Source organism: Alexandromys fortis, unplaced genomic scaffold (assembly GCF_014885135.2).
Source record: "Alexandromys fortis isolate MF-2015 unplaced genomic scaffold, M_Fortis_MF-2015_v1.1 scaffold_26, whole genome shotgun sequence".
Taxonomy (NCBI): domain Eukaryota; kingdom Metazoa; phylum Chordata; class Mammalia; order Rodentia; family Cricetidae; genus Alexandromys; species Alexandromys fortis.
This window is the reverse complement of record NW_026067894.1, coordinates 702,201-729,660: the sequence shown is the minus strand read 5'-3', so window position 1 is coordinate 729,660 and position 27,460 is coordinate 702,201. Positions and strand designations below refer to the sequence as shown.

Sequence of the window (27,460 nt, the reverse complement as noted above, 5' to 3'; positions counted from 1 at the left end):
TCCGTGGCGGGCGGGCGGGCGGGCAAGCGGGCAGGAGCAGGGCACCGAGGCCGGCGTGCGGATAGCAGAGATTGCGGGGAACGAGAGGCGCGGCATGGAGCTCCGGGCAACCGGCTTCTGCCTTGCGCTGCTGTGGGGTTGCGCGCTGGCGGCCGCGGCGACACAGGGAAAGGAAGGTGAGTGTCTTCGCGGTGGCCGCAGCCAGCAGGGACCCCGGGCCACCGGACCCCGGGCCACGGGACTCCGGGCGCTGAAGCTCCACGCTTCTCTCCGGGACGTACCTTTGGAAACCGACTTGTGCCTGCTTGGCGCGCTGGGTTCGGTGGGGCTCGCGGGCTGCGGTCGGGGACAGTCTTGGGGACCCACTCCTGGGACTCCAGGCTTTACGGAACTAAGAGATGTAGACTGGGGCACTCAGGGCTCGGAGGCCGCGGAAAATGGGATGCGGCGCCCGCCACGCGGTTGGAGCCCGCCAGCGGCTTCTGGAACGCGACCCCCGCAGGGCGCGCGGGGTCCCTCGGAGGAAAGAAGGCTTTTAAGGGGACTTTTCCGGGCGATCAGTTTCTTAGTAACCCTAGCTTGCTTAACTCATCCGCCCTGATTTCGTGCGGAAGGCATTTGGGTGCCGTCCCCGCTTGTTTGGGGAGGGGGCTTCTCGGCGGCCTGACCCAAGATGGTTTCTCTGCTCCCCGTTTTTACTCGAGTTTCAGAGGCCACCGTAAGAAGCGCCTGGGGTCAGCCCTGACCACGCACACCTTCCCTCCTTGCCAAGCCGCACTCCCAGGTTTGGGAGACAGGTTAAGGGGCAGGAGCGAGGACAGGAAGTCCCAAAGTCAAGTGTACTGAGCAAGGGGTGACTCAGAAGGAGGAAATGCGGCAGGTGGGGTTGCGGCCTCCTTCGATGTAGAGCCATCACCTCGGGGCCACCGGGAGCCGGGTACCTGGAGGTGGGAAGTGAATCACCTGCCCCCGCCCCAATGTCCCAGAGGGAGCCACGCAAGGTGAGGGGGCCGCAGGCTTTGTCTTTGCCCAAGGCACGGCCTGGGGTGTGCGTGGGGGCGTTGCCCCTCAGCTTAGGGTCTCCGAGAGGTTGGGGATTCCTGCCCTGCCCTTGCCGAGGATCTTCCTGTCCACCCAGCCGGAGCTGGCTTCCGTTTCCCACAGCGAAAACTTTTCCCTGCTTCTGAACTTAGCGCGGCTCCTGCCGGCTTCAGCAGGGGAAGCGTGGAAGAAACCCTGATGGGTGAGAAGATCCCTAATTCTTTTCGCCTTCCACGTTGGGAGGGTAAAAGGCCAGTTTGGAGCTCTTGGTGGGTGGAGGGGTGTCAGTCACATCCTGGCCCCATCCCAAGGACAGACAAAGCCGCTGGGTCCCCCGGGAAGTTCTTTTTGTCTATGTGTGTCCTGCAGGGCAGGGCAGGGCAGGGAAGGGAATCTGCGACCCTCATGCCCCCCCAACCCCCCACCTCCCCTATTCGGTTATTGGCTCTCTTCTCTCTTCTTGGGAACTGGTTGGGGAGAAGGGAGAGACAGCTGGAATTGCTACAGGCCTTTCCTGGGCTGCCACAGAGTTGAGGATTAGACGTCTGCTTTGCTATGCGGGCTCCTGACCCCCAGCCCCCAGCAGGGAAGCCTTAAACAATCTTGTACTTGTGCCTCCCTCCCGGCATCTGTCCTCCTCATCCCGGCCATTGTGATTAATCCCGTTTGCATGGGATGGAGGAGGGAAAGGGTGCATATTGCCCCGTGGTTGTGGAAAATTCTTGTCTAGGCTCCGGAGTCCCAGTGCTTGTGTGATGAGGGGTTAGGGAGGGGGGTTGTGACCCAGCTGGTTTCACTTCGGGTTGGGGGAGCTGCGGGCAGGTATGATCTGTCTGGTTTCTAGCCTCAACACAGCTGTGCGGCCTCTTCTACCGTTCTTTGCTGAATTTGGAAACCCAGAGGGAACCAGTTAGGGTCTCGACAGCTGCTGAATTTGCCCCTCTATAGTAACTTTTACTTATTACAGTGTGTGTGTGTGTGTGTGTGTGTGTATGTGTGTGTGTGTGAATGTCAGTGTACGAGTGTGGAACTCAGACTTGCAGGAGGAATTGGTTCTCTCCACCATGTGGGTTCTGGGATTGGAACTCAGGTGACAGACATGCGGCTTTACCTGCTGAACCAACCATCTCACTGCCTGTCCTTCTAGTGGAGGCCCCCCGCTAGTCAGCCAGGGCCCTCTGTACAGACGGGTCTGACCCACCTATCCAGCTGTCTCCTCCGCTGACTCGGATGGATGGGGGTTAAGAGAGGCACAGGCCTGGAGAGGGCTGGGTTTCTTAGCTCAGCGAGGGCCTTGCCTGCCTCCCAGCCCCATGCCTGTTTGCATCCGGAGTCTCCGGTCTCCCCACCCCTCCACCCCCTTTTTAGGTGTAAGCTGATCTTGGGTAAAGAGGGATGAGGTTAGCAGGGAGGTGGCAAGGGGGACATTGCATTGTAGGAAAGCTCATAAAGTCATGTTGCCCACAAAGGTAGCCTATGGCAGTAAATCCCTCCCTCCCTCCCTACTGTCTTTTAGGGGACGGGGACTTATAGAGCACTCCATCAAAGGCAACCTTTTGGTGAAACCCTGAGAGGGTCATGCCAAGGGCTCCCAAGCTTCCTGCTTCCTATAAGTCAGGAGCTCTGTCAGGGCAGAGGGACAGCTGGGCTCTCCCCGTTCCTGATGGTTGGCTCTAGGGAATTTCCCTGGGAGGGGGCCCGTGGCTGGCAGCCCTTGGGATGTGTGAAGCCCTTCTTTTCTTCTCAGATTGAACCTGGCGGTGATGTTTCTAGATCCAGGCTTAGGCTGCCCCTCCTGTTAGGTTAACCCTTCAAAGTCCTTTCCACAAGGGGTCTTGTCTTGAAGTTTCTCCACTGCTTGTGTGTGTGTGCGTGTGTGTGTGTGTGCGCGCGCGCGCATGTCTGCTAAACATTAAATTTACTGAGAACAGCCCTCCCCTTCATCTTCCTACCTACCCAGCTGGAGTCAGGAACCCCCAGCACCATTCCTGTGGGGTTAGTGAGTTTCCCAAGGTTAGGCCCTGGGCACGTCTGAACAAATCCCTGCCCCCTGCCGTTACCCACCTGACCTTCCACTCTCTCCAACTTAACAGCCAGCTGTGGGATGTGGAGCCTGGGCCACTTCAGAGTTCCCCTTCCTTGTCTGGGCTGCCAGAGCCTTCCTAGGGTGGCTGAGGCCAGGGTCAGGTTGGTAGTACCTCTCACTAGGGCCTTGACTCCTCCCCTCACCCCCTCAATGTGGAACCCCAGTCTGTCTCAGTTTTCCCCAAGGTTCTCCATTCTCCTAAATCTTGGTGTGGAGGAGTGTCACTTCTGAGACCAGATCTTCAAGGTACCCTGCCCATGAGAACAATAACTTTGCAGTTCCTGCTTCCTCTCCCATAGCTCTTTGGCTTCTGAATCCGGGGACCTTGCATGGGTCCGAAGCCTCAGTTTCCCTAATACTTGCTCTCTAGGGAGGGTGGCATGACTTAGCCTTTATTTGGAAATGGAAGAGAAACAGATCTTGGGCCTTGGCTGCTGCACCTGGCAGAGAAGTGGGAGTGGCCTGTGGAAGGAGCTGGAGGGCCAGGCCAAGTGCAGGGAAGCCCCTGGCAGGACCTCCCTCTGCCCAGATGCCTCCCTTTTTAAATAAAAAAAAAAATTTTTTTTTACTTCATGTGCATTGGTGTTTCGCCTGCATGTGTGTCTGTGTGACAGAGTCAGATCCTTGTAACTGGAGTTACAGACGGTTGTGAGCTGCCATGTGGGTGCTGGGAATTGAACATGGGTCCTTTTAATCACCAAGCCATCTCTCCAGCCCCCTTCCAAAAGCCTCTTGGGGGAAGATAGTGTGGTCTTGTCACCTATGGTCCCTCTTGGCTTGGAAAGTCCCCTATGAGGATTCCCGTCTATCATTCCCCCCACAGGTACTTCTGCCAGGGCTAAGAATGGCTTTCTCAGGGAGGAAAGACCTCCATGCCAGAGACTGTGGTGGGAAGACCCATTTCCAGGCTACTCACTTCCGTCAGATCCTCTTGTTAACTTCCCTTTCTTTCTTTCTTTCTTTCTTTCTTTCTTTCTTTCTTTCTTTCTTTCTTATGTATACAATATTCTGTCTGTGTGTATGCCTGCAGGCCAGAAGAGAACACCAGACCCCATTACAGATGGTTGTGAGCCACCATGTGGTTGCTGGGAATCGAACTCAGGACCTTTGGAAGAGCAGGCAATGCTCTTAACCTCTGAGCCATCTCTCCAGCCCTTCCCTTTCTTTTTTCTTTCTGACCATGTAGCCTTGCTGGCCTGGAACTCGCTATGTAGACCAGAGTAGTTGAGAACTCCTAGACGTCCATTTGCCTCTGCCTCTGGAGTGCTGGGATTAAAGCTGTGTGCCACTACAAAAGGCTGGCCAACATCACTTTCTCACGGAGCACCTCAGTGGCTATTACCCACTGCTACCCTGTGTGCTGGGTGGCCTGGTTTGGGTCAGGGTGTTTGTTCTATGCCAGGGGGATGTGGCAGAAGCCGACAGTTCTGTCCTCTGTGACCCATGTGCAGTGTCCCCTTGTTCGAGGAAGCAGATGGGGCACTGGGGTACCATTTTATTCTGTTCACCCCAGCACACTGACCAGCTGCTGTCCTGCAGGGCTGAGCACTGCCCTGCCCCCAGCCAGGGGCATAGCTGAAACCCTTGTGACCGGCGGCTGTAAGGCATGATTCCCACCTCTTCCCAGGTCAAATCATGTGTAGCTCCTGGGGTTGGGGTTGCGGACACACACACATACCATCACCACCGCCGCCCCACACTGGTCCTGCTGTGTTGCTCCTGGAAAAGCCCCAGCTCATCAGCCCCTTTCCCTGTCTTTCCCACAGTTGTTTTGTTGGACTTCGCAGCAATGAAAGGGGAACTCGGCTGGCTCACACATCCCTATGGCAAAGGGGTAAGTAAAGTTCCAGAACTGAGGGTGGGTGGGAAGGGGGGCTGCAGGTCCCAGGAGGGACAAAGGATGGGAGCTGGGATCAGACAGTGCATCTGACCACACAGGACTAAGTTAGTGGCCCAGGCTAGGGCAGACTAGATCTAAGCAGGAAGGAAGGGATCTTAGGTGACCCCGCTGGAGAGACAGCTGAAGACCCTGGCACAACGGGATATTCCAGAGGGGTTTGTGGCTCTACTTGCCTCTTGGGAGGGAAGGGTTAAAGGCTGCCCTGTTGTGGAGGTCTTAGCACAGGAGGTGAAGAGTGAGGGACAGATAAGGGACCCTAACTCCCTTCCTGCCTGGGGCCCCTTTCCCTGTCCCTCCCACTGGGGACATCTCCCTTTCTGCTCTGCTCTAGGGTGTTCTTACTCTGCTGACCGCCGCTGCTAAGTTAGAGGCCGAGGAGCTTTGTGAGAGATACTGCTCTGCTTTGGGCCTCAGTTTCCTTTGCGTGCCACATATCTTGTTTAAGTTGGGGCTCTGAGCCAGGGTGAGGGGTGTGTCTCTGGGGAACTCTAGGGACAGTTCCTACAGTTGGCCCGATCTGAGGGACTTGCGCCCGAGTCATGGCGCCAGTGAGGTCTGAGGTAGAGTTTGGAACAGACATTCCTGGACCCTGGAATGTCCAGCTGGAGGCAGATAGCCTCATCCAACCCGGTCATTACCATACAGAAGGAAACTGAGCCCTGGGGACATGTGGGTCTTGGCCAGTGTCACACAGGGCAGGGCAGGCCAGGCCTCTTTTTTTGTTCTCTCTACTTGCATTCATTGAATTTTTTTCTCATTCATTTGTTCACATATTCATTCATCTGGGACCTCCCTAAGTACCTGCTCAATGGCAGAGAGGCCCTGGGGATTCAGAGCTGAGTCAGTTGCTGCTCCCATGCTGAAGAGTTCAGAATACAACCCTGGGAGCCAGGCTTGTGTTACCATATGCCAAGTCCCCAGTGATAAAAGGGGACACGGTGATCCTGGGGGGGGTACCCAGCGCCGTCCAGACATGCTGGACGAGCCTCAGCTAGATTGGAAGCACAAACTGCCCAACTCCAGGCCCTGGAGGATCACCTGTGGCTTTGACTTACTGTATTCGTCAACACACGTGGCACACGGCGATGACCCTAGCCACGATGGCACCGTGCCAGCTGTTTCCTATGGTTGTCACCCCGAATGCCACGTGCTATAGTCTGTGTTTTGTTGTTCATCCTCTCCTGAGGTAGAGGATACGGCTCCCGTTCTATAGATGGGGTTTAGGGAGTTCCAATAATGAGAATGTCCCAGACTCCATCCCACGCCCACTGATGGGGAGACTCAGTACCCAAACATTAGGACCAGAAAGACCCACAGTCAGGTCTCGGCTCAGTTACTTTGTGGCTGCATTTCTCCGGGTCTCATTTCCCTTCCCTGTAGAACGAGGGCGTAAGAGCTGAGAGTCAGGAGGCAAGATGATCAGAGTCATCCCCTCATGAAATAGTGAGTTCGAAGCCAGCTTGGGCTACGTGAGATTACTATCTCAATACTATGAAGAAAGTAAAATATGGGGAAGGGGAAAAACCGTGAGACTGAGCCCGCCCGCTTGTGGGACTCGGTCCGGTCCGTTCCCTCCCCCACTGACCCTCACGTGTTCCGCACACACAGTGGGACTTAATGCAAAATATCATGGATGACATGCCCATCTACATGTACTCCGTATGCAACGTGGTGTCCGGTGACCAGGACAATTGGCTTCGTACCAACTGGGTGTACCGGGAGGAAGCTGAGCGCATCTTCATTGAGCTCAAGTTCACCGTGCGAGACTGCAATAGCTTCCCGGGAGGCGCCAGCTCCTGCAAAGAGACCTTCAACCTCTACTACGCGGAGTCGGATGTGGACTATGGCACCAATTTCCAGAAGCGCCAGTTCACCAAGATCGACACCATAGCCCCCGATGAGATCACAGTCAGCAGCGACTTTGAGGCTCGCAACGTCAAGCTGAACGTGGAGGAGCGCATCGTGGGGCCGCTCACCCGGAAGGGCTTCTACCTGGCTTTCCAGGACATCGGCGCCTGTGTGGCGCTACTCTCCGTCCGTGTCTACTACAAGAAGTGTCCTGAGATTCTGCAGAGCCTGGCTCGCTTCCCCGAGACCATCGCTGTGGCCGTCTCCGAGACTCACCCCCTGGCCACTGTGGCTGGTACCTGCGTGGACCATGCCGTGGTGCCATATGGGGGCGAGGAACCTCTCATGCACTGCACGGTGAATGGCGAGTGGCTGGTGCCTATCGGGCAGTGCCTGTGCCAGGCGGGCTACGAGAAGGTTGCGGATGCCTGCCAAGGTGAGTGGAGGTTCCTGGGGTGGTAGGGAAACCTTACTGTGGTGGGAGGCGGTGCTGGTGGGAGGTCGCTGCTCTGGGATTGGAGCATTTTAGTAGTAAGTACGTTGGGGGATGTCACTGCTCAGCTGCATCTCCCTGTATCTAGAGGGAGGGCTATGGGGCTAGGACAATGGCTTAGGTCCCGGTTCCCAGACCTTCCAGTTTCATCCGTTTCCTTCACCCCCCCCCCCCGAGTTTCATCATCTGTAGAGAGGATCATAGTATCTATCTTGGGGGGGTAGTTGTGGCAATCACATGACCTCATTCTCGTAAAGTGCTTAGGTCAGTGCCCAACACACACATACCTGTAAGTGCGGCTGTTATTTTTTTTTTTTTTGATTCATCCCATGACTAGTTCCTGTTCTGCCGGGGCCCTGCAGTCTGTTCCCAGGAACTATTTTTTCTGATTCTCATGCTGTGTGGCCTCAGGCAAGTTGCCCAACCTCTCCGGGCTTCAGCTTCTCCTCGAGTAGTTTGTTGAATCAGGACCCAGGGTATGCTAGAATCACCGGGAGTGCATTTGAGAGGCCATGAAGTGGGCTGCGTTCGGTTCTCACTAGAACCACAGACCCAGATCTTCTGTTGGGGTTTATTGATGACTGTTGAGATTGCAAAGGGCCCCTGTTTAGGTGACTCTCTGGGAACAGGCCTGGGCAGTGGTGAGCTCACACAGGGGAAGCTGTGATGACCGCCAGGGCCTGCCACAGCGGAAACGCACAACCATCGAGGGTTTGCAGTGGATGGCTCTGGAAGCAACTGGGCAGAGCATGTGTGGAATGCAGCTGACCTTTGGAAGGCCTGTCCCGGGGAGCTGCTTTTGCAGAGATAAGCTCAGTGTTGAGAAATTGGGGGCTAGGGCCTTACATGTGTGTCTTGCAGGTGTGCATACCTGCCACGGATGACCCTAGCTGGCTAGGTCCCTGCTCATCTCTGGCCTCAGCTCTCCTTTGAGGAAAATGGGGGGTGAGGGGGAGAATTGTCTCCACCTGCGGACCTAGCTTGCCATGAAGGATGCTGAGAGCCCCCTGAGTTCTGGCTAATAGGTGGTCTGTGTACCTCCGAGGCATAACACAGTGCCTAAGCCCCCCTTGCTTCATCACCCTGCCTCTCCTCCCCGCTGCCCTCTGCTGAGTGAGGCCCCTTCCCTAGGTGGCCCCCGCTTAGGTGACCTCAGATGCAGGCTCTCAGCTTCAGACAATGACCATGGGTGCGTGGGGAGGGGGGAGTGGGCCCAGGAGCTCCTCCCCCATGACATCCTACCACAAGAATGCGGGTGTGGAGGAGGGGAGGTTGAAAACTTTCCACCCTGGTGATTCAGACCCTGCAGAGATAAGTGGGGCTGGGGTGGGGGTCCTTCATGAAGTGGAGCAGCTCCCTCCTCTTGGGGATCAGGGTTCTTGGCCGGTTTTGTTTATAAAGAATCGCCAATCTCCCCTCCACCAGGAGTAAGCCCAGCAGGAGGAATAGTTCCCTAGAGGGACACTTGACTTAGCTGGCAAGGGCCTCTCTGTGCCAGCCACCCACGGCCCTGGCTCTGTCCCCTTTGCACCTCTTCTTCCCAGCAGGGAAAGGGTCTTGCCATGACAGTGTTCAAGTCTCGGAACCCAAGTGGAAGGAGGAGGAGAGCGCCGGCTCTGCCAAAGTGACTTCCACGCGTGTGCCATGGTGTGCACGCGCACTCGGGCAATCATGATGAACCCATTTAGTTTCAGAATTCTTTCTTCTCCATTCTGCCCGGCAGCCTGTGACCGTGGCACTGAGGGGGTTGATGACAGCGTGCTCTGTAGAATTGGTCTCCCCGAGTCCGTGTGTCCCTTCCATGAGGCTGGGGTTCTTTGTTAGTCCCATTGAATAGATGAGGAAACTGAGGCCCAGAGGCTTACCTGGAATCACACAGCCATGTCAGTGTTTAAACTATGGTGCACAACAGTACCCAGGCCGCCATAGGTTAGGAAGTGGGACAGGAAGTGACCAGATCCTGTGGAATCCCTGACTCAGCTCTTGGCACTGAGATGGGCTTGCTGGGCAGTTCTGGGATGGCAGGTCTTGGCACCAGAGCTGGGGCTCCATCAGAGGGAGGGGTGGGGTGACTAGAGGGCCATTGTGTGTTGGGGACATGGGTGAGGGCACAGGGTCTTTCCAACCTGTTTGGCTCTCTTCAAGCTGTGACCCCAGGTGCTTCTGTTACAGCTTTTACTGACGAGAGCGGCCGTGGTGTCCCAAGGCCGACCTGCACCTTGTCAAGGTCATTTCCAGAGCCATCAGGCAGCATATCTGTTCTTCCTGGGGGTTCCCTCCCCCAGAAGGCTGGAACTAGCCAGGAAGGAGTTAAGTGGTCAGAAGAAAGGGGGGAGTCCTTTCAGGTGCCCAGTGTGGACAGGTGGGCATGCTGCCCGGCCACAACTACCCAGAGCTATGTCAGGAATGAGCCAGCCTCCCTCCAGCTCTGTCCAGGGGACAGTGGAGTCACTCAGACTGACTGCCGTCTCCCTGGGGGCTGCTTTGTCTGTGCTTCCTGTGTTGGCTTCTGCTGGGCCCCCGACTGGCGCCTTGCCCCTGCCCAGGGAGACCGAGGCCAGGTGAGCAGGTGGCTAGCAGCTGGAAGGCCGGCTTCTGGGGGATGTCCCTGCCTGGCTCCAGTTTCATGACCCCCCTTTCATATATAGGGGTACTTTATTCCAGGTACCAGAATAAATATTTCACAGCCAAGGTCTATAGTCTGCCCAGCACCCAGAGAGGATGAGGACTCTTCCCCGTTTACAGATGAGGATGATCAAGGCCCAGAGGAGACGTGGCATACTGTTTCCACTTGCCCGTGGAGCCGAGTGACTTTGGCAGAACCCCTTTGGGTTTTTTTCTTACTATCGGCCAATGGCTGTCAGGCACCCTTTTGTGATCGGATCCTAGAAGCTGTCACTTTCTTTGTCAGCTCAATTTGAGCTATTACCTGTGATTACTGTGAGTGATAAGAAGGAACTCCCAGCCCAGGGCTGTAGCAGTGACCTTGGACCTTGGACCACGGTGGGGGTCGGGGTCGGGGCTCTAAGGGCTTTTGATCATGGCTCTCAGGCTTATGCCTCCCCTGGTATGTGAATACCAGGTCTTATTTCTGTAGGTTTGGGGGATAAGGGTTGTGGCAGCAATCCCCTAGCCTCACCCCTGTGCTCCCAAGAGCAAGGCTAGGACCCAGTAGCCCTGCCAAGCAGGCTTGGCCCCTCCCTAGTTACCGGAGGTAAGGAGGTAAGTGGGTCCCCTAAACGGAAGGAAGGAGGCAGGCAGAGAAAGCCAAACAAGATAAAGGCTGGAGGTGGGAGAGCTGGGTGGGCGGAGGGGAGCACTTACCTGCTGGGTGGCAGATATGCCCACAGATGATCCCAGGGCACTCTGAGAGGAGCAGGGCCCACCCTGATAACCGGGAATGGGGTTCCCCTTTTCTGTAGGTACCACAGGGCCTGCTGGGAGCACCCTCCTTGGACTGGGTCAGTAACTCACAGGTCAAATTCACTGTCAGAGTGCAAAGTCCAGGCTCCCTGCAAAGGACTGGGGTAGCGAGGTGGCATTCTGGTCGCCAGCTGTCCCTGGCTTGGGAAGGCTGATTGCCACCAGGGCTGACCTCTTGACCTCACGACCTCACCGCCCGAAGCCTGGGGGGAGGCTGGGTCTGGGGAGGGGCTCCACAAGGAGCTGGATTAGCGCCACACAGAGGGCGTCTGTCCCTGAGTCACCCTGCACTGCCACCTGAGGGGCGGGTATCAAGAACTGGAAAAACCAGGGTACAGCCCTAGCTACAGCGCTCGTGCCCCAGTTCTGCTGCTTGGAGTGGCCCAGGCCTGCCAGGCAATCAGGGCCAGAGATAGACTCTGCAGGTGCCCCAGGTAGGTGTCCAAGTGGACGGCGTCCCCGAGGGGCTGAAACGCCACTGGCTTCTGCAGCCCTTAGCATGTTTCATTGTGCATGGTGAGTTTGCCATTCATTCATTCATTCATCCACCCCTTCATTCATTCATCCACCCCTTCATTCATCCGTCTCTGCATTTGTTCAAGCCCCTCCATCGCATCAGGCCTTGCGCTGAGCCACATACGGGAGCAGATAGACCAGACCTCCACTCCTACTCCAGTCTCAGAGAGCAGGGGAGCGGGGAGGGGAGGGGAGAGATCCTCCTGTGTGCACAGATAATTTCAAATGAGGCATAAAAGCTAGGCTGTGAATTCCCCTGGAGCTGAAAAGATGCTAATCTGTGGTCACACCACCGTATCCCAGTTCCCGACATTGTGCCAGACACGTAGGTTGGGCTTGTCTCTGTTTGGTAAACTTGAACCTGAGTTATAGATGCCCTGTTGGAGCACCAGGGAGCCTGAAACTGAACAACAGTTGGTGAAGGTGTCAGAGGAGTTAAGCTATTGGCAGTGGGAGGGTCCTCGGTGTGCTGGGTGTGTTTGTGTGTGTGGGCCCCTTGTTGTTGCTTGCCCCGGATGTTGGGAAATGCAAGCAATTCGAGGGTCCTCATGGTCTTCCTGATGTGTTCCGGGCCTCTCTAGATAGACACTTGCAAACTCTGGAAGGCAGGGCCCAGCCAGGGGTGCCCCAGGGCCCTGTGGTTGGAGGAGGAGGGGGGTAGCGCCTTTTCGGCAGGCAAGCGCATGCCCTGTGGACACCGCCTCTCGTGCATTATCTGGTACATCCGCAGCGGAAATCTCTCCAAATTCCCTTTTTCCTGCCGGCAGGCAGGCCACCCCCAGGCTCTGGGGCCGAAGAATAGAGCCCATATCTTCCCCCCACTTCCTCTCTGGCATGAGATGGTGGGGAGCAGGGACATGAGGGTTGGCAGGTGGCTCAGGCCTTTGTGGCTGCACTGAGCGCCAGGGCTGGGTCCCAGGCAATTGTGATTTGGGGGCTGGACCCTCCATCTCCCGAGTCCCCTGACCTTGGTCCCCAGAGAACCAACACTTAGTCACACGCAGGCGTCTCTGGGTTTAAGTGAGAGCACTGGGGAACGAAAGCTGGGATCAGCAGGGCCTGGCGTTCTGGCGTCTCAGTTTTGTGTGAAAGTTGAAGGAAGGAGAGAGCTATTTTTGTATTGTAACAGCTATGTAACGGGAGCGAGGCCAGAGAGACACACTCTCCCAAACCCGCGAGGAGGCTTTGCAGCTTGGAAGAGGTGACTGTAGCTAACCCTTAGCCCACTGGGGTGGTGTTGGCGCTCCTCTCCAGACTGCTCTGGCTATAGTCAGGATTTTACCAAGCAGGTCATCAGGCCTCATGGCTTGCACCAGGCTTGCCCAGCCCTGAACTTTGTTCCAAATAGACGTGTTCCTGGGAACAGAAAGGGATGACGGGGAGGCGCTTAGCTTCAGCTATCCTCCCTTTATCTTGGAGACCTTGAGCAAATTGACCCACCAGGGCCTCAGTTTTCTTAACTGCAGAATGGGATGAATGCTAGCCACGAATGAATGCTAGCCATGAATGGGTGCCTTCATCTTGCTATTTGGTTCCGAATTAAATCCCTTCTCAAAATAGGTGCTCAAGTTCGTGTGTGTGTGTGTGTGTGTGTGCGCGCGAGCGCGCGCGCTCAATGGCTGGGCCAGCCTGGGTACCTCAAGGAACCACAAAGAATTAGAATGTTGTCTCCCAGCCTTCTAGCAAATGCAGGGCACAGGCTCGCTCTCGACAGCCCTGCTCTCAATCCCTTCTCCCTTCCCACCTCTGCTCTGTTGCCCCAGGAGAGCTGGGCGATGCTCTCCAGCCTGGCAGGAGACTTGAATTGGCTTCCCGGGATGGGGGTTGGGGAGGTTCCCAGGCCTTGGGGCCAGGGCTGCCCTGTATCAGGCAACCTTTGTCCAGGAATTTTCTTCCTCCCACAGTGCAGCATGCCTCTCAGGATAAAATCTGAACTCCTTTGCATGACATTCAAGGCCTTTCTCCCAGTGCGTTATTGCTGCGGTTCCTTCTGTTTGTACCTAGAAGGCTGCTCATACCTTGTGTATGGCAAGCTCTTGCTCACCCTGATATCCTACTTGGCCATGTTGAACTTCTACACAGCCGTTAAACCCCAGCTGAAGTATCCCCTCTGTGGCGTCTCAGGTGCCCGGCCGCCGTCTTTTACCTCTGTCAGTCACTTGGCTGTAGTTTTCTATAATTCAGAGTCTTAGTTTTCACCTTGGGGTCCGCAAACCACGTGGGCTGGGCGGAGGAAGATGGCCAATGACTGTGCAGGACCCTCCCTGCAGAAAAAGCAAAAAGGGGCGTGCAGCACTGAAAAAGGAGGTCCCGGGCTGGAGACATGGCTCAGAGGTTAAGAGCACTGGCTGCTCTTCCAGAGGTCCTGACTGAGTTCAATTCCCAGCAACCACATGGTGGCTCACAATCATCTGTAATGAGATCTGGTGCCCTCTTCTGACCTGAAGGCATAATTGTATACATAATAAATATAAATCTTTAAAAAAAAAAGTTAAAAAAAAGAAAAAGGAGATTCCCAGGGACAGCACTCAGTCTGCTCCCGAAGGTATCCAATCTCTGGTGAGCCCTGTGAAGTGACCCTCATGTCTGAGCAGCTTCCTGCCTTTAGGCCAGGAAAGGGCTTGGGGCAGAGAGCAGGGTAAGGTGTTGGGAGGAAGCCCCCAGAGTCAGGTGCCTGAATCCCTAGCCAGCTGGTCCAGGATGGACTATTGAAGGAGGAAAGGCCACTTCCCGGCGGCCCCCCCCCCCCCCCCCCCCCCCCCCGAGAGCAGCAATGACCTGGCTTTGGAAATGAATCCAGGCAAAGCTGGGGCCTGGCCTTTCCTGCCTCTCAGAGGCCAGCCCCGGAACAGGAAAGAGATGGAGGCCTACGGTGGAGGAGCCTTGGCAGGGGGGCATCCTGACCGAGGAAGGCCAGCTGGTTAGTCAGGGTGGAGGCTCACAGCCACACTCTCCACCCCGTCAGTTCACATCTGTGGTGCACCGTAGAGATCCTGCCGAGCCAGTCTGCACGAGTCAGGTTGGAGGACCTGCTCAGGCTGGAGGAGAAGCTGTGGCCCTTGAGTGCTAGGCTTTGAGGTGTGACCCTTCTCGCAAGAGGCAGCTGGCATCACATGTCCCAGGGTTTGGGGCACTTGGGACAAGTTATTTTTGTGCCCAGCAGGCACTGGGCATGGGTGTGATGTCAATGAGAACACGGCTAGGGAAGGACAGACAGAACTGACCTCATGTCTGTCCTTGTCCCTTTCAGCCTGCTCACCAGGATTCTTCAAGTCTGAGGCGTCCGAGAGCCCTTGCCTGGAGTGTCCAGAGCATACCTTGCCGTCAGCCGAGGGTGCCACCTCCTGCCAGTGTGAAGAAGGCTATTTCAGAGCACCTGAGGACCCACTGTCCATGCCCTGCACACGTGAGTCTTACGGAGATCCGGGAAGGGGTGGCCGAGTGAGGGGACAGCCCCTTTGACCGCCAGTCTTTTGACAGGTCCCCCCTCTGCCCCCAACTACCTCACGGCCATCGGCATGGGTGCCAAAGTAGAACTGCGTTGGACACCCCCCCAGGACACCGGGGGCCGCAAGGACATTGTCTACAGCGTCACCTGCGAACAGTGCTGGCCCGAGTCTGGCGAGTGCGGGCCCTGCGAGGCCAGCGTGCGCTATTCAGAACCTCCTCAAGCCCTGACCCGCACAAGCGTGATGGTCAGCGACCTCGAGCCACACATGAACTACACCTTCGCCGTTGAGGCCCGCAATGGCGTCTCGGGCATGGTGACTAGCCGAAGCTTCCGCACAGCCAGCGTCAGCATTAACCAGACAGGTGAGCCGAGGGACAGTAATGGGTCATGACCTGCCGGGGGAGGGGGGACCTGCCTGGGTGGGACTTGAAAACAGGTACCCTTCCTGGGTGTGGGGGCACACCTTTCATACCAGCACTTAGGAGACAGGCAGGTGAACGATCTCTAGGAGTTTGAGGCTAGCCTGGTCTTTGGGTTGGGTGCCAGGATAGCTAGAGATATATAGTAAGATTCCTGCCAGGCATGATGGCATACTATAATCCCAAGACGTGAAGGCGGAGGCAGGAAGGTCAGGAGTTCAAGGCCCATGTTAGGCAAAGGAAGAACAGGGGAGGTGGTTCAGAGCATAGTGCGTGCTGCATAGACATGAGGACTGCGCCTCATAGGGGCACGGATCCCTTGCCCCCACACAGACAGAGACAGGGAAACCCCAGCTGATAAAGCCAGGGCGGGGTTCAGTAACTGACTTCTGCCTCAAAATCTAAGGCGGAAAGGGATGGAGGAGACAACCTTTGACCTCCACATGCACATGTTCACACACACACACATGTGCATGTGCCCACATGTGAATGCACATACCTGCCCCAGTCTCTGGACTCCTTAGCCCCAGGACTTTAAGTTATTTCTCTGGAAATTTATTTCTTTTTCTAGAAAGATGCAGAAGGCTGTTAAACATATATTGTATCGGGGAACAGGAAGGTGGGCTCAGTCAGGAAAGCGATTGCTACGTAGGCATTGGGATCTGGGTTTGACTCCTCGGCGCTCATGTAAACGCCTGGCCCCACGGGTGTGTGTGTGTGTGTGTGTGTGTGTGTGTGCCATTGGAATCTGAACACAGGGTGCTGGGGACTGGGGACGGGACAGCTGGCACTCTCCACCCTTCACCCCTTCCTGCCTCCTCATGTCCCTCCCACCCTCTTCTGCCCAGAGCCCCCCAAGGTGAGGCTCGAGGACCGCAGCACCACCTCCCTGAGTGTCACCTGGAGCATCCCGGTGCCACAGCAGAGCCGCGTGTGGAAGTACGAAGTCACCTACCGCAAGAAGGTAACTGAGGGTCGGCTGGGCCAGAGGAGATGCTCTATGCAGGACCATCACAGGGGAGGATTGTAGGGACAGAGGATATTTTGGGTTCTCAGAGCCAGTTAGAGGAGGCTGTTTGGGATTCAGCCAGCCCTGGGGTCACATAGTCCCTTTTTGTACTTCTACACCTTGGTTTGTGTATCTGTCTGGTTGGATAGCACAGGAAGCCACCTTTCTGGCCAGGACCTTGGCTCTTAGCGAGGCTGTGCCCTATCTTCACTGCCTGCTCCTCTACCCACCTCCACTCACAGGGTGATGCCAACAGCTACAATGTGCGTCGCACGGAAGGCTTCTCCGTGACCCTGGATGACCTGGCTCCTGATACTACCTACCTAGTGCAGGTGCAGGCACTGACGCAGGAGGGCCAGGGCGCCGGCAGCAAGGTGCATGAGTTCCAGACACTGTGTAAGTCAGGGAAGGAGGGTAGGGCATTTCTGGGGAGGAAGTGTGGGAGTCTGGAAATCCCCCTTCCTCTTAGCCATATGTGGGGAAGGGCAGGACTACAACTCAGATGTTGGACCAGGGATGTGCGTTCAGGGCAATGTTAAGAGGTCAAGGGAGGCTGTGGCTCTGGCATTGATAGTTCTGAGTTCAAACCCTACATAAGGAAGCGCTAGCTCTGGGCTGCGGCATGGCTCAATTGGTAGAGTACTACCTAGCACCCCCAAGGCCTCGGGTTCAATCCCACACATGTATAAACCCCTGGTGTATGCCTGTGAAGGATCAGGTGTTTAAGGTCATCCCAGGCTACATGTAGCCTGGGCTTCATGAGCAGTTCTGCCTCAAACATTAAGTAAATATTTAAGCAAATACATACATAAAACAAAATTAAAAAAAAAACAGTAAAGATTAGGGTCATTAATTTACCCTCCATGAGCCATCAGAACGCCCCCCCCCCCCCGGCCTGGCTGTGGAACAGTAATTAATATTCCCAGGACAGTCTGGCGAGGTCTCAGTTAAGATGGAGTACTCCTTGTACTCCTCCACGAACCCCAGTTCCCAGCATTTATGTCAGCTCTCAGCCATCAGTACCAGGCATCTTTCACTCATGTGTACACATACCACCACCACTACTACACACACACACACATAATTAAATCAATCGCCGGGCGGTGGTGGCGCACGCCTTTAATCCCAGCACTCGGGAGGCAGAAGCAGGTGGATCTCTGTGAGTTTGAGGCCAGCCTGGTCTACAAGAGCTAGTTCCAGGCTCCAAAGCTACAGAGAAACCCTGTCTCAAAACAAACAAACAAACAAACAAAAAAAACACTATTTGTCTTACTGGTCTTTTACTTGTATATTTTGGTTCCCATTTTTTTTGTTTTTATAGGGTGTTTGTGTGTTTCTTTTTGTTTGTTTCTTTAATTTTATGCGCATTGGTATTTTGTCTGCATTCATGTCTACATAAGGGTGTTGGATCCCCTGGAACCGTAGTTACAAACAGTTGTGAGCTGCCTGTATGTGCTGGGAATTGAACCCTGGTCCCTCTAAATGAGCATCCAGTGCTCTTAACCACTGAACCATCTCCCCAGCCCCTTTGTTTCTTAAAGAGAAGAAAAGGTGTGGAGTTGGGGTAGAGTAGGAGAATCTAGGAAGGGAAAATTGTGACAGCGGGGGAGGGGGGATTTTGTTTTCGAATTAAAAAAAATCCTTAGAAAACTTGAAGGTAGGAGCGCCCAGCTGTTGGTACCCAGGCTTCTCAGGTCCTTAAGGGGAGCTTTGAGTGCAGTGGGGTGTATCTGGAGGGTTTAGGGTGGGATCTCTCTCATCAGTTGGTCTCTTCCCAACAGCCACGGAAGGATCAGCCAACATGGCGATGATTGGAGGTGTGACCGTTGGCTTGGTCTTGCTTCTAGCGCTGGCAGGAATCGGCCTTTTCATCCATCGCAGGTTTGTCTCCTCTACTCCTGGACTTCCCAAGGGCCTGGGTTTGTCACCCTTCCTCCCGGGCTTCCCAAGGGCCTGGATTGGATGCAGAAAGACAGAGCCCCAAGTAGGCCAAGGCAATTTAATCTAATTTAATCCAAGCCTATGGGATCCCTGCCTATGGGAGGGGAATGAGCTGAAATTTGGGGGTCACAGTGGCCATTGCCCTTGTGCTCCTTCTTAACTTCTGCTGGACATGGGGCAGGACATGCTACCTAGCTCAATGAGGAAAGCCCCCATTATGGCTGAGTATGTGGTCCTTGCAGAGAGTGATGTCCTTTCCTCTGTCTTCCCCTCACCCTCTGCCTCAGACGGAGGCTGAGTGGATTGCTAGGCAGTGAGGTCCTTTTGGCTAGCACAGGCTGTACTGACCATGTGTGTCTGGTCCCCGGGGGTTTCTTCCAGGAGGAGGAAGCTGCGAGCCCGCCAGTCTTCTGAGGACGTCTACTTTTCTAAGTCAGGTGAGATGCAGGAAACTCCCACCTCCCCCTATGCCCCAGGAGCTTTCCCAGCTCCTGGTGGACCTAGAGGCTTCACTCATTATCATCCAAATTTTCCTGAGGTCCCCTAGTCACGTGGCCTCTCCTTCGCTAGAACGTCGCCTCCAGGAATCGCTCCTCAACCTGTCCGTGACCCCGTGTCTCTTTCTCCTTCCAGAACAACTGAAGCCCCTGAAGACCTATGTGGACCCTCACACTTATGAAGACCCCAACCAGGCTGTACTCAAGTTTACCACCGAGATCCACCCGTCCTGTGTTGCAAGGCAGAAGGTGATTGGAGCAGGTGAGGCTGTGGCCTGGAGAGGTCAGGTGATGGGTGGTCCAGAGAAGGGTCAGCTCGATGCACAGGCTTACTTAGGGTGTTTGCACACCTTGCCCGCCCACAGGAGAGTTTGGAGAAGTCTATAAGGGGACGCTGAAGACATCATCAGGGAAGAAGGAGATACTGGTGGCCATCAAGACACTGAAAGCTGGCTACACGGAGAAGCAGCGTGTGGACTTCCTGAGCGAGGCCAGCATCATGGGCCAGTTCAGCCACCACAACATCATCCGCCTGGAGGGCGTTGTCTCTAAATGTGAGACCTGGGGAGGTGCTCAGGGGTGGCCCCGGGTAGGTAGTCGGGGAAACCCGTCAGGGGCTGGGCCCCCATCGTCCTTACCGGCCTCACTCACACCCGTGTCCATGTTTTACAGACAAGCCCATGATGATTATCACTGAGTACATGGAGAATGGAGCCCTGGACAAGTTCCTTCGGGTAAGGTCACGGTCTGGGGAGGTGGCAGGGGGTGGAAGCTGGGGTTTCTGGGGCCACTTGGCACTGAGAGACTGTACCCTGCAGGAGAAGGATGGAGAATTCAGTGTGCTGCAGCTGGTGGGCATGCTGCGGGGCATTGCATCCGGCATGAAGTACCTGGCCAACATGAACTACGTGCACCGGGACCTGGCTGCCCGGAACATTCTTGTCAACAGCAACCTGGTGTGCAAGGTGTCTGATTTTGGCCTGTCCCGCGTGCTGGAGGATGACCCCGAGGCCACTTACACTACTAGTGTGAGTTAAGAGAAGGGGGCGTCATACCTGGGAGTGGGGGGCTTAAGGGTGACTCCAGGCCCACAGAGAAGGGGTCCTGAGTTCTGGCTGGGACAGGGGTAACTGGAGTTGGTCTCCTGCAGGGCGGCAAGATCCCTATTCGATGGACAGCCCCAGAGGCCATTTCCTACCGCAAGTTCACCTCAGCCAGTGACGTGTGGAGCTATGGAATTGTCATGTGGGAGGTGATGACTTATGGCGAGCGGCCTTACTGGGAGATGTCAAACCATGAGGTACTGATCCACTGTCAAGATTTTCTTCACTCCCAAAACCTGCCCCCCCCCCCCCCGGGCAGAGGAGGTCTGGGATTGATGTGCATCAAGTAGAAACCCCACAAATACTTGTCATGGGGGAGGACCCGGCCTCTGTAGTGAATGCAAAGGCAGAAAGAAGGGAAGGATTTGTGTGCAACTTGCGAATATGTGTTGGGTGTGTGTGTTCGCATGTGTGTCTGTGGGTGTGTGTGTAGGCACATGCATGTGTGCATATGTCTATATGTAGGTATATGAATGTGTCTGTATATATATATACATGTGTATGTGTGTATTTGTATATGTATGTTATATGCACGCAAGCACATCCCATGTACCCGGTGCCTCAGCTAGTCTGAAGGCCTGGGATGCTAATGACACCATGATGCTCATGTCCCCCAGGTCATGAAAGCCATCAACGAAGGTTTCCGGCTCCCCACACCCATGGACTGCCCTTCTGCCATCTACCAGCTCATGATGCAATGCTGGCAGCAGGACCGTTCCCGCCGGCCCAAGTTTGCTGACATCGTCAGCATCCTGGACAAGCTTATCCGCGCCCCTGACTCCCTCAAGACCCTGGCTGACTTTGACCCCCGGTGAGTCTCGTGTCCTGTGCCCGGACTAGCTTTCAGGTTCACGCGTGTGGACTGTGCGGCTTCTCGGGTTGATGACTGGGCGGCTAGGTGGGAGTCGGGTGTGAAGGGGCTTCAGACGATGGCAATGGGGCCAGGTGGTGTGAACTGTTTGCCTGGTATATGCGCAAACCCTGGGTTCAGTCCCCAGTAACTGGAAAAGGAAAAGGAAGCCAGGCATGGTCTACTATTAACACCAGTACAAGAAACCAGTTTAAATGGTACATGGGCAGGCACTGGGCTCAGGAAGGTGGGCTCTGTAACAGATGGGGAAGCTGGCACAGGGTGTCAGGACCCTGACTGGGCTTCCTCATTTGCTTAGAGGAAACCGAGGCACAGACAGCTGTATGCCCTGCCCAAGCTAGGAGGGTAGGGGCTGGGTAGGTCATGTTAGGCAGCCCCTCACTTGTGGCCTGTGGATTTCCACCCCAGAGTGTCCATACGGCTGCCCAGCACCAGCGGCTCAGAGGGCGTCCCCTTCCGTACGGTGTCCGAGTGGCTGGAAAGCATCAAAATGCAACAGTACACGGAACACTTCATGGTGGCTGGGTACACGGCCATCGAGAAAGTGGTACAGATGTCCAACGAGTAAGTAGACGCCCTGGACCACCCACTATTCCCCCCTCTCCCGTCTCTCTCTGCCTCTCTGCTGGGCGCGCCCCCCCCCACCTCTTCCTCCAGAATGGGATGATACTGGGAGATAGGGAGATAAAAAGTTTTCATCACAAAGCTTCATATATGGAGGGCCCTTTGCCCACCCTGGGCTGCAATGCAGTGTAAGGAATCATTGCTTCTATAGGCCCGGGATCCTACAGCCACCAGGAGTAGAGAGTTTAGCTTTGATCAAGCAGGACCCAGGCGGAGCCTTGTGTTCTTTTCCTGGTGCCTGGGAACCAGAGCCCTGCCCAGCCTCTCCCAGGCCACGCTCCCTGTGTGGTTAACTCAGCCCTGCCACTCACCCGCTGCTGGCCCTGGGTATGCCCCCTAGTTGGACCGTGTAAGTGACTTGATCACTCCACCCCATCTCCATCACTGACCCTTCCCAGAACAGCCTTGGCAGGGACATCTCTTCGCGTCCCTGGAGGGACACAACATTGTCCTCTTAGCCTTCAGGCTTCTAAAAATAGCTGTGGGTCCCAACAGCCCAGGATCCAAGTGTCCAAGGCCATCGCAGAAACAGGCCCTGGGGTGGGAAGGTTTTGGGAACTGCTTGGAGGAGGTGACCTGGACCTCCCCATGTTCCCGGGCTCTAGCCGCTCTGGGACCTGGGCTTAAACTCAAACATTCTCTGGGGTCCCTGACAACCTCCCAGCTGGGCTTCTGACCTGCTGGCCATGAATGTGGCCGTGAAAATGGTGGGTCATGGGAAATGGACAGGAAAAATTAACCAGAGGGAGGTGCGGGAGAAGATGGGGAGAAAACATTAGGTCCTAAGATCACGTTGGCTCTGAGTCCGTGTCCCAGGTCTTCAGTGCGAGGGAGTTTGGTCTGACCTTGGTGCTCATTTCTCCACGTGGGGATTGCATGGGTGTGATTCAAATGCATAGGTTGTCTTGATCCTTATCTCGTTTCTGTCTTTCCCACGAGCCCATAAATCACAGTTCTGTGCCCTGGTTCCTGAGTCCCCTCTCCATTTCCCTGGCAACCTGGGTCAGTCCCCAGGTTCCTTCAGGTTCTCTTCCCCAGGAAAGCACAACTTTTCTTCTAGTGACCAGCACTGAGAGTGAGGAGCAGGTTTACAGGAAACATATGGCTGTAGAAGCATCCCAAAATAGCCTGGGGTGCCCCTCGCCAAATCCTTTCCCACGAGCTGGGGCAGGCTCCTGGTCAGACAGGCAGTGCGCGCGCGGGCAGTGTGCAAGCCCGGGGGTTATTTGAAAAGTGTCTAGATAAAGCCCGGAAGTCTTTGAGCGCTCCTTCCTCCTCCGCTTATGCTCAGACCCAGTGGCTCACAGGGCTCCCTCTGGCTCTCTGAGAGGATGTGGGGATGATCTGTTAAACCCACAGAGTTTGACCACACCATGGAGCCCAACAGGAGCTGGTGGCAGAAGTCAGTTCCTTTCCTGATAGGGTCAGGATTTAGGCTTCTGTACCCTGTCGCTCTCCTCCCTGAGCCTCCCTTTCCAAGGACCTGGCCTTTTCTACCCATAGCCCCCATCTCTTCCCAGCTTGTGTCCCCCATGATATTTTGGACTCGGTTGGGTTTCAAGCTGGGTAAGATCAAAATGACTTACTGAAGACCTGATAGAGAAAGAGGTTTTGTTTATTTATTTGTTTGGTTTGGGTTTTGGTTTTGGTTTTATGAAATAGGTTTTCTCCATATAGCTCTGGCTGTCATGGAATTTGCTCTGTAGACCAGGCTGGCCTTGAACTCATGGAGATCCACCTGCCTTTGCCTCCCAAATGCTGGGATTAAAGGCGTGCGCCACTACTGCCTGGCACAGCAAGCATTTTATTATACTGTACCTTGAACAAAACAGCGGGCCCAAAGGCCAGGCCTGCCCAGCATTAAGGCTACAGAATAAAGCATCCTGACCGGGCACAGGCTCCAGATGGGTCTTAAGGATCAGAATCCAACAGTTGGGTGTGAATGATATAATTCTTGAGTCTCTGGGGACTCTTGTGCCTCTACCCCCACCCCCTCACTTAGTGGGTCTTCATGGGTACATAACATGTATGGGATTTCCTGCTTAGGGAAAAGAGTGTACAGAATTGACCTGGCTTGTTTCTCTTCATTCCTGCACAAGGGTAAATGGAGATACCCTGTTCTGCATCCCTTAGGGGAAGACTGAGGTGGGAACCGGAACCAGCCTGGACCCTGGCTTGTCTGTGGCTCTCACCCCAGTGCCTTGTTCTATTTGTAGTCAAGAAAAGGTGTCCTTTAATCACAGCGCTGGGAAGGTAGGGAGGGGCAAGTGGTTTCTCTGCGTATGAGGCCAGCCTGGTGGTCCACATGAGTTCAAGTCAGCTAGGACTATACAGCGAGACCCTGACTCCAGGCGGGCAGGCAGGCTGGTTGGTCGGCTGGTCGGCCGGTTGATTGATTGATTGATTGTGGGGCTTGGGGAAGGAGCACACGGCTCAGGAATACATCATCATCTCCGCAAAAAGAAACGGGCTTGGGAGGTGCGACCAGACCCACCACAGCCTTGACGTGAATCTGGGCCAAGACTCTTTAGCCTCCCAGACTGTGAAAGGAACCACTCTGCTGGAGAGAAAGCCTCGAGGTGGGGCAGGGGGCAGCCCCACAGTGCTGTTTACATACATATTCATTTGCTCAGCAGTGCAGGGTGGGATCAGGCCCAATGAGTCTGGGGTTCCCTAGCGCCCCTTCCCCACACTGACCTCTTAAGGGGGTGCGCAAAGCATCCCAGCCCCTTTAGAGCCCCCCCCCCTTTCTGTTTCCTGGCCTTTTGGCTGTAGCAGGAGCCGTCCCTCCCTCCCCACCTGGGTCTGCCCATCCCTGCTCCATGCTTGGCTCTTTCCGAGCCTGTGGGAAAGTCATGTCTCCGGCATTGCAAACTCCCGGAGCCTGTACCCTATAATTACCTCCAATTACAGCCAAGAGCTGGCCTGTAAAAACCTGGGTGTTTTCATGAGCAAGGGCTGGTGGGCGAGCACGGTGGAAGAGAAAACTCCTGAAGTTAGCAACAGACATCTGCTGACAGCTCCCGAAAGCCTGCGGGGTTCTACCTAGGATGGGGGGGGACGGACGGACGGACGACAGCCTACCCCTTCCTCCTGGGTCCCCTGTGACCTACTGTCAGCCTGGCACCAAATCCTAGCCCCTCAGTTGGACACTTAGCCCTCGGGTTCCCACGGGGAAAAGCAGCCTGCCTCTAGCAACCTGCAGGCCTCGCCCACTAGAGTCTAGCAGAGCCTGACCCTTGGAAGACGGTCAGCAAATACCAGTCTCCGTTGTGGGTGGGGAGGGATGAGAGAGTGGAGGGGACTAGAGGTGGTGGATGGAGGGCCTTGATAGGACACTTCTGGGGGTCCCTGAACAGCCAACCACTACCTGAAGAGGCCTGCCACTTAGGGAGACAGACGGGAAGTCATTTCTTCACTGCTGGTATAATTCTCAGTGCTGTGTGGCCTCAGAAAAAAAGGCTCTGTATCTTGAGTTTCAGTTTCCTAGTCCACAAGACAAGGGGTAAGAAGGGCATCTAAGGCTGGGCAAATCGTTCTGCCAGTAAAGTGCTTGCTGGGCAAACACGAGGACCAGAGTTCAATCCCCAGAACCCGCAGTGGCACCCGTGTGGAGTTCCGGTGCTGAAGAGGAGGCAGGCACGCCCTGTATCTCGAAATAAAGTGGGCAGCTCCTAAAGTGAGGTGGCCCTTTGACCTCCCCACTTATTGCACACACGTGTGCCTACATACACATATGAAACATACACACAGAAAGAGCACCCCCTCTCTACACCCCTGTGAAGAGCTGCTTAGAGAAGAGGCTCAGCAGGAGTCAGCTGGCGGGCCATGTTAGGACGTCCCCCTCCCTGCCTTGCTTTCCTCTCTGTCTCTAACTCTCCCTCTCTCCCCCTGCCCACTTTCCCAGCTGGACCAGACTGCACAGCCCTGTCCCTAACTCTGCCTTCTCTCCCTCCCCACCCACAGTGACATCAAGAGGATTGGGGTGCGTCTTCCTGGCCACCAGAAGCGCATTGCCTACAGCCTGCTGACACTCAAGGACCAGGTGAACACAGTGGGAATCCCTATCTGAGTCCAGCAGGGCCTCGTGTCTACCTTGACCAACAATACTTGAAAAGAACACAGTGGTCTCCCTGCCATCCCCGTGCCGGGCCACTAGGACTTAACTTATTTCTACTTCTTCCTCGTCTACGCCACCCTAAGGACTCTGCAGGGAGCTCTTGAACGACACCCTGGCCTGAGCTAGGGAAACTCCTGGATTCTGGGCAGGGGCCTCTTCCCTCTGCTAAGGACCCAGCTAAGCACTTAGAGGTTGCCATTGCATTCCCAGCATTCCCTGGGGCTAGAGTGCCACCAAGACCATTGATACTGACGTGGGACATTTCCAGATGGATCTCCCCATCACCTTTTTCCCCCAGGAAACCACCTCAGGAGCTGAGGCTGGACACTCAGCCCAAGACCAGATGACTAGGGCACTGTAAGCCCCACCCCTCGTTGTTAGAGGGTAGAGTGTGGACTTGGCTGGGTGGAGCCCCAGCAATCTTCCAGTGCCTTCTTCAGACCCAGGGCCCTGCCCTCCGCCCTCGAGGGCCAGTTTCTTGCTTTCCTGGGGCCCCCTCAGGATGCTTGTTTGTGTTGAGGTTTTTTAAAATATATATTTTGTACTTGCGGAAAGAATGAGTGTGTGGCAGGGACCTTGCCAGGGCTGGGGACGGAGGATGCCCTGCAGTAGACATTCCCGGGCTGGGGGCTGGCCAGACTCGCAGGAGTCGCCGCCCAGCCGCCTCCTCTCTAGCCCCTCTGGACGACTGTCACTGCTATCAGTGTTACTGATTTTATTGGGTTGTTTTTGTTCTTTTTTTTTTGTTTTGTTTTGTTTTTGAAACTTAACTTATTATTTTTTTTTATATTTATTGTTAGAAAACAACTTATTTCTGCTCTGGAATAAAGCTGCAGATGGTTCAAACTGATGTTCTTTTGTTTTTTGTTTTCTCCTGGATGCTCAGTTGGGTCTATGGCTCCCTGTTGGGGGCAGAGGGGACCCCCTAACTCCAAGCGTTTAAATAGAGCTTGTGCAACAAGGGAGGGTGTTGTATCACCCTTGGAGAAAGAGTGGGTAGGAGTGGGCAAGGAGCCAGGAAGCATGCCCCAGCCTCCACACACACCAGCAGGCTTGATCACCTTTGATCTCTAGGCTTCTGCAGGGCTGGGAGGCACTGAGAGTAGCTGTTAGCCTCCTTCCCACTCACTGCCCTGGTAGGAGCTGCTGAAATGGACAGGAGGGCTGGCCTTCCACACATTTTGTCGAGTTGGAGTCTCACCTGGCATTCGTGAGTTTTGTGGGCATTTCCATGCTATGGAAGAGGAAGACTGAGGCTGTGTGTCCAGTGACCAGACTTGCCTGAAGCCACATAGCTTTTTAGCAACGGACTAGCACTGAAAGAAGGGCCAGGAACCACATACACCCCTGCCCCATTTTCTCATGAAGAAAGTGAAGCTTAGAGGTGGGCAGTGACTTGCCCAAGGTCACACAGCAAAAGCCTCTGAGGAAGTTTGTTCCCGTTTCAGATTCCAGGCACTTGCTTCTCCTGGGTTTATACATCAGGATGTTCGTAGCGGGGACTTGGAAAGATGTTGCAGACTGGGGGACCAGAGAATGATTAAGTGAGCAGAGCTTCCTAGGGAAGGCTTTCCTGGAGGAGGGGACACCCCTGGAGGAATAGACCAATGAGGCAGTTGGAGGGAGCAGGGCAGGCAGAGTTGGGTGCGGGGGTGTGAAACCGCACAGTTGTGCAAGGGAGCCACAAGCAATTCGGTGTTATTAAAGCATGACGGTGTGGGATGCCTGAGCGATCTCCAGGGCCTTGTAAGGCAGGTCCAGCAGCGAGGACTTCAAGTTGACAGCACTTGGGGAGCCACTGGAGGTTTTCAGCAGGGCGTGGCATGGTTAGAGTCACAGAAGCTTGGCGCTCAGGCCTCCTGACTCAGTATGGAGCTGTAGGGAGATGAGAGACTAGCAAGGACGAGAAAGCACCTCACATGCTCTGAGGTATTGAACCTGGCTGGTTCTGTCCTGACTCCTTGCTCCAGCTGGTGCCCCTCTGGGTCCCAGCCCACGCACGGGGCATTGGTATCAGGTGTGGCTGGGCCTGGGCAACACATGAGTACTCAAAACAGCTGGGTGCTGGCCGTTAGGGCCAGGCTAGGCTACCTAAGTGACTAAGTCAGGATCTCTGTG

At 55.2% G+C, this 27,460-nt stretch overlaps 1 protein-coding gene across 1 annotated transcript; it reads left to right on the top strand.

Annotated features, from left to right (window-relative positions):
* Nucleotides 1-26,192, top strand: Epha2 (EPH receptor A2). Its single transcript, XM_050154334.1, has 17 exons — nt 1-176; nt 4,894-4,961; nt 6,636-7,311; nt 14,558-14,713; nt 14,788-15,120; nt 16,026-16,141; nt 16,429-16,582; nt 17,968-18,067; nt 18,509-18,564; nt 18,761-18,886; nt 18,990-19,178; nt 19,297-19,358; nt 19,443-19,652; nt 19,775-19,924; nt 20,345-20,538; nt 21,007-21,162; nt 25,189-26,192. The coding sequence occupies exons 1-17, from the start codon at nt 95-97 to the stop codon at nt 25,292-25,294; spliced, it is 2,934 nt and encodes a 977-aa protein (XP_050010291.1). The 5' UTR covers nt 1-94; the 3' UTR covers nt 25,295-26,192.
* The last annotated feature ends 1,268 nt before the right edge of the window (nt 26,193-27,460 follow it).